This window comes from Lactuca saligna, chromosome 6 (genome assembly GCF_052625555.1).
Source record: "Lactuca saligna cultivar CGN05327 chromosome 6, ASM5262555v1, whole genome shotgun sequence".
Lineage (NCBI taxonomy): Eukaryota > Viridiplantae > Streptophyta > Magnoliopsida > Asterales > Asteraceae > Lactuca > Lactuca saligna.
Window position 1 is genome coordinate 15,224,549 of NC_136422.1, and position 5,915 is coordinate 15,230,463.

The 5,915-nt window shown below is 33.4% G+C and overlaps 1 protein-coding gene across 1 annotated transcript; it reads left to right on the forward strand.

The window, feature by feature from the left end:
• Positions 1-2,835: 2,835 nt before the first annotated feature.
• LOC145000803 (peroxidase 24-like) lies at positions 2,836-5,254 on the forward strand. The gene is made up of 4 exons (XM_078960087.1): positions 2,836-3,068; positions 3,326-3,517; positions 3,689-3,854; positions 4,766-5,254. The coding sequence occupies exons 1-4, from the start codon at positions 2,853-2,855 to the stop codon at positions 5,173-5,175; spliced, it is 984 nt and encodes a 327-aa protein (XP_078816213.1). The 5' UTR covers positions 2,836-2,852; the 3' UTR covers positions 5,176-5,254.
• The last annotated feature ends 661 nt before the right edge of the window (positions 5,255-5,915 follow it).

Below are 5,915 nucleotides of genomic sequence, written 5' to 3' on the forward strand. Positions count from 1 at the left end.
GACTTACTAATTGGTTCTAAGCAAGGGTTGCAAAGGGTGACTCATTGTTTGTCATAGTTCGATGGAGCGTGTATGGTTAACCGGCACATCGAATAAGTGACTGTAACAATGAGGGCACCATGTACATTTGCATTGTTATTCACACCCGCTTTGTGATTTTTGGCATCCCAGTCACAAACTAGAGGGGCATATAGAGATTTAACTATGACATTTAAAAGTTCAATGAATCTCAAAGGAATATAGGAATTTTCAATACATTTAAAACGTAAGCCTTTTATGTTTTCATGGTGAAGAAAGAATTAGTGAATCAGCATTCACTTACCTCCAAATTATTTGCATGTTGGATTACAACATCCCTTTTCTAATGTGTAAATAATGTTGTTGGATCCTAGCCCTAATTTCTCATTTTGGGTGTTTAATTAGGGATTCAATTCTAATCAAACTTTGTTCCTTTCTATTTGCAGATGTCTAACGCAAACGCAAACAACGCTGCTCCTAGTTCATTCTCGCTAATGAGCCTATGTCAAAAAGTGACGTTTGATGGATCGAATTTCAACGAATGGATTAGATACATTCGCATGATTGCTCGTTACGAGGACAAAGAATATATCCTCGACGAGAAGCTTGAAAAGATAAATCCAAAAATCGTACTCCCGAAGAAATGGCCGTCTTTGAGGCCCACGGGCGTGATGCAATGAAAGTTCATTGCATTATGCTAGCAACTATGAATCTTGAACTCCAAAAGTCCTATGAGGACATGTATCCATACAAAATGCACCAAGATTTGCTGGAGAGGTATCACCAAAGCGCAAGGCAAGAGCGCTATGAGATCATCACCAACATGATCACCGCTAATATGGGGAGTAGAGAGTCCCTAACCTCGCATTTGCAAAAGATGCAGAGGTATGCTGATCGTCTTCGCAAGTTAAATGTTAACTTTGGGGAAGATCTGGCTATCGACATCATTCTCCACTCCTTGCCCTTGTGCTACAACCAATTTGGTATATAAAGGACGTTGTCAATTTCCCTGTTGTTAGGAAGAACCACACTTCCAAATCCTTCAACGAGAACATTATCTCTGTTTGGAATTCTAAGGGGCATCCCATCTATTAAATCCTTTAAGTTAATGAGGGAAAGTTTTTTTCACATGCTACTTGTTCTGTAGCACCTGAATCGATAACCCGAGTTTCACCAAATAATCTTACCAACCATGTTTACTTCAGAACCTGTGTTTTGCTTAACTACTTTATTAATTTGGTATATTGTTTGAATGTTATCCTTGGTACAATCTATAACTACAAGTTTGCATCTATTGGCTTTGCTTTTCCAACATTTTATTGCTCTCCATTTGTTTTACGTCGGGTAGGTTTCCCACCAATCCGAGTAGACGATTTTCTCGAAGCACCCATCTATAGAATATCCAGTTTTCCCATAATGCTTTCATTTTATCCCTTCTTGATTATTTTTCTTTTCCAAGTCTTGTTATTGGAGATTAATTGACTTCAAACCTGATACGCGGCAACTTTGACAACAAGTTTTCTTATGGTGTAAATTGTTAGCTCATCTTCGGTTACTAAGTGAGAAGTAGTTCCTAGAAACAACATCCGTTTGGTGCTCAAAATTTTTGTTTTGATAATTCCAAAATGTATTTTGGTTTGATGCTTAAAGTTTATGTTTTGATGATTCCAAAAACATCATCTAACCTCATAAAAAAAACTCATATATGTGTTCTTTTTCTTTAGAGTCAACCATTCTTTTTACAAGGTAACAAGTGCACAAATTGCAAGTACACATTGGTATTGGTGAAATTAGATTAATTTTGTCCCGGATGCTTCTTAGCTTCGTGAAATAGGCAGAAAGGGATGATTTTTCCTGCCTTAAGTTTGTCAAGGCTCATTTTAACTCATATGCTCACGAGACACATTCTTTTTCAAATCTCACTTCGAGGTCACCCTATATTTCTCGAATGGTATTAATGTATGTATATTGTTTCAGCTATCTTTTTTCATGGTTGTAATAAATCACCCCTTTATGATGACATCACTTTGTTCCCATGCCTTGAATTCTATAGCGGTTTCCAATGGTTTTTGAATGGTCCCATTGATAAAGTTTACCCGATTTTGGGAAGGAGAAAGTCTTTCATCTCCCTTGACCAATCAACGTAGTTAGATATAATCATTGATGGAGATTTATCGGGGGTAGTCATTAGGGTGCATGTAGAATGATGAGTTTGGATCCAATGAGGGGTCGGCGGTTGTACCAGAGGCACCGGTCATTGTTCTTTTTGTCATCCTCGTTTGGCAAGGTTTAAATTTTCTACTCTGATACCATATAGAAAACAGAGAAAACAAAACCTATGGGTGCGTTTGGTTGCGTAAAATTGTTTTCATTTTTCTGTAATTTTTTTTCAAAAAATAGAGTTGAGTTTAGTTTTCAATTTTCATTAAAATTTTTAGAAGTGTAATGCAGATAATATCCTATTAAAGTAGAAAATACTTAGGTAATTAATCCTATGATTATTTTTAATTATCAGTTTTTTTTGCAGCAACTCAATACATGTTTTTTAATTTAAAATCAGATTATCTTGTCTCCGAAAGAAATGAAAATCAACATAAATTTATATCAAACCCAAAAATTTTACCTATTACAAATCTCAAATTTAATTAATCATGACAAGAACTTAAAGAAATTAAGCACACATACCCATGTTAATATAGATCTTCAACTCAAAATTATTTTAATCAATACCAGCTAGATCAAACACCACAATTTGACATGGGAACGCCTATATAAAGGATCTATATGATACGAGGTTTCATAGTCACTAAAGTGAAAGAACCCAAAAAGAAAACATGAGGAGAAGCATATTTGGATTCTTGTTTGTTTCCATTTTAGTAGTTGGTTGCATGGGCGATAATGGGGGGTTGAAGATGAGGTACTACAAGAAGCGATGTTCTTCAGTTTCAGTTGAGACTACAGTAAGGGACATTGTATGGAGCAAAGTTTCTGCAAATCCTGCCATGGCTGCCAAGCTTCTAAGGCTTCATTATCATGACTGCTTTGTTAGGGTAAATAATTCATCTTCAGTTTTAAATCTTTAGCAACATTTTTTCACATTATTATAATTCATCAATAGACGAATTATAAAAGTTTCACCAACAGATTGTGTTAAAGTTTTGAACAAATGACCAAAAAAATGAAATCGACAAGATGATGGAATAAACAAGACAATAGAATGAATTATTAAAATTTTTATATTATATATAAATACAAGTTATAGTTTAATTTACTTTATACATTTTCTAATTAATTAAAAGTAATGTAGGGATGTGACGGTTCGATTCTGTTGGATCCTGCGCAAAATAGTACTAATGAAAAAACAGCAAGACCCAACAGATCTCTTTCTGGGTATGATGTGATTGATGAAATAAAGACGACTTTGGAATCCGACTGTCCTGGAATTGTTTCTTGTGCCGATATCCTTGCGTTGGCAGCTAGAGACGCGGTTTCCTTCCAAGTAAGTTATATCATTTTCATATTAAACTATTTGTCAAATTAGATGTTGGATCAAAGATATAGATGACTATTACTCAAATCTTTACAAAGATAATAGCTTAGTATGTTATCAACATATATTATGTATTTTATTATGAAATCAACAGTTTTTCATGGGTATCCGAAATTACAGTTTCAAACGAAAATGTGGCCGGTTTTCACGGGAAGAAAAGACGGATTGGTGTCGTTGGAATCAGAAGTTGGCGTCAATTTACCATCCGCAGGCGCCAATTTTACAACTCTCGTAACCCAATTTGGAAACAAAGGTCTTGACATCCATGATCTAGTAGCACTTTCTGGTATACAAGCTTCCTTTCTAAAGCTTTTATATATTCACACACAAACACGGAAGTGTTCACGTGAGAACCTTGTTTTTTTAGAATTTTGGAAGGAAAAATATAAATAAATGTATAACAATTTATTAGGCACTAATTTTCATCACATTTAACATCCGGTTTTTCTTTTAAACATCATTATACTTTAATATTCATATCAGAATATTACTATGTGTATAAATTTCAAAATTTTAGAATATTCTTACAAAAATATTATACATAGTATTTATTATAAATAATATTCTAATTAGAATATCCAACTTGATTTTTTAAGGTATTTTATGTTAAAAATGACGAACGTCAGTTCCATATTTTCTTTTATTTAAAGAAATTGAACCTTTTTTCCTGAAATGCATGATTAGAAAATAAAAATGGTTCTCCCGTTCTAAAAAATGTTCTTACAAGAATATCACACATAGTATTCATTATGGATAATATTCTAATTAGAATATTCCGTTTATTTTATTTTTTTTGTTTTAAAAATAGCAAAAATATTTTTCTCATTTGAAAAGAAAAAATCGAACCTTTTCTTTTTCCGAAATGTATGGCCAGAAATGGTTCTCCCATTCTAAAAGAACAAGGTTCTCACATTAACTCGCACTAATTTTCATCACATTCAGCAACCCATATATGGTACGCAATAAATAATATTGAGCATCATATGATATGTAAATCATATGTATATTAGCCTATTAGGGACTGACATGACCTAGTGTCTACACGAAGCCCAATTTATTTTAGAACTGAAACTATCAAACTTTTTATGAATATTTAGACTAAATGTATGCATGTATGTATGACGAATATAGGTCTTTTCTTAGGGGGTTTTTTTTTTTTTTTTGTCGTGTGACTAAACTTTTTATGTATCTAACTAGGGGCACATACAATTGGTACCTCACGTTGCATACTCGTTGCTAGAAGGCTCTACAATTTTACAGGGGTAGGAGACGCCGATCCTTCTCTTAATGTGACATATGCAAATGAACTAAGGAAAATATGCCCGAACCCTCAAATTCCAACCACAACTCTTGAAATGGATCCTAATAGCTCACTCTCCTTTGATTCTGATTACTATCGAGCTTTAAACCAACATAAAGGTTTGTTCGTGTCCGATGCAGCATTACTCACAAACCCACAATCGGCTCATATAACACAAGTTTTGCAAAATCCTTCAGTGTTCTTTGCTCAATTTGCTCAGTCCATGGTACGAATGGGGGCTATTGAAGTCCTTACAGGTCATCAAGGAGAAGTCAGGATGAATTGTCGAGTTGTTAACAAACAATGATGACAAGCAAAATGAAATTTGGTCTATATTGTGTTGTTTTTTGTTACTTTTATGTATTTTTTTTCTTGTAACATGTAAAATGGTATCTTTTTCTTGTAATATGTTCAAAGACATAATGAGAAAGATGATACAGAGTATGTAACTAAGCAACACACAAAAATTGTTTTCAATACAACTTGCTCTTGGAATCATTTGTTAAGTTTTTTTGACCTAATATCTCAAAAGTCAATTGTGATCAACATGATAAACATAAAACAGACTGAAAAGCTCTATAAGAAGCACATATTTTCATGTTTAAAGGCCAAGTGAATGTAACATAATTGCATTATGTCCATGCATTCGATTCTCCGCTTGGGGAAAGACAATGGAGTGTGGAGCTTCAATAACTCCATTAGTAATCTCCACACTTTTTTCTGCTGGTAAACAATGCATGAAGTAATCCCGATGTCTATCTTCATAAGTTCTTCGTCCATCTGTCATAAAAATTTATAAATTTTTACATAAAATGAAACTATTTAACCATTTCTTTTATCAATCGTCACATTAGAACAATATCCATTTAATCCTCTTGAAAAGAACAAAATATTTACATAAAAAGAGGAACCTATTTAACCTTTTTTCTATATCAATTTTTATATAAAAAGGAACCCATTTGACCATCTTGTAAAGAACATTTTTTTGGCAATTTTTTACGAAAAGAACCCATTTTACCCTCTTGAAAAGAACAATTTTTTTTTACC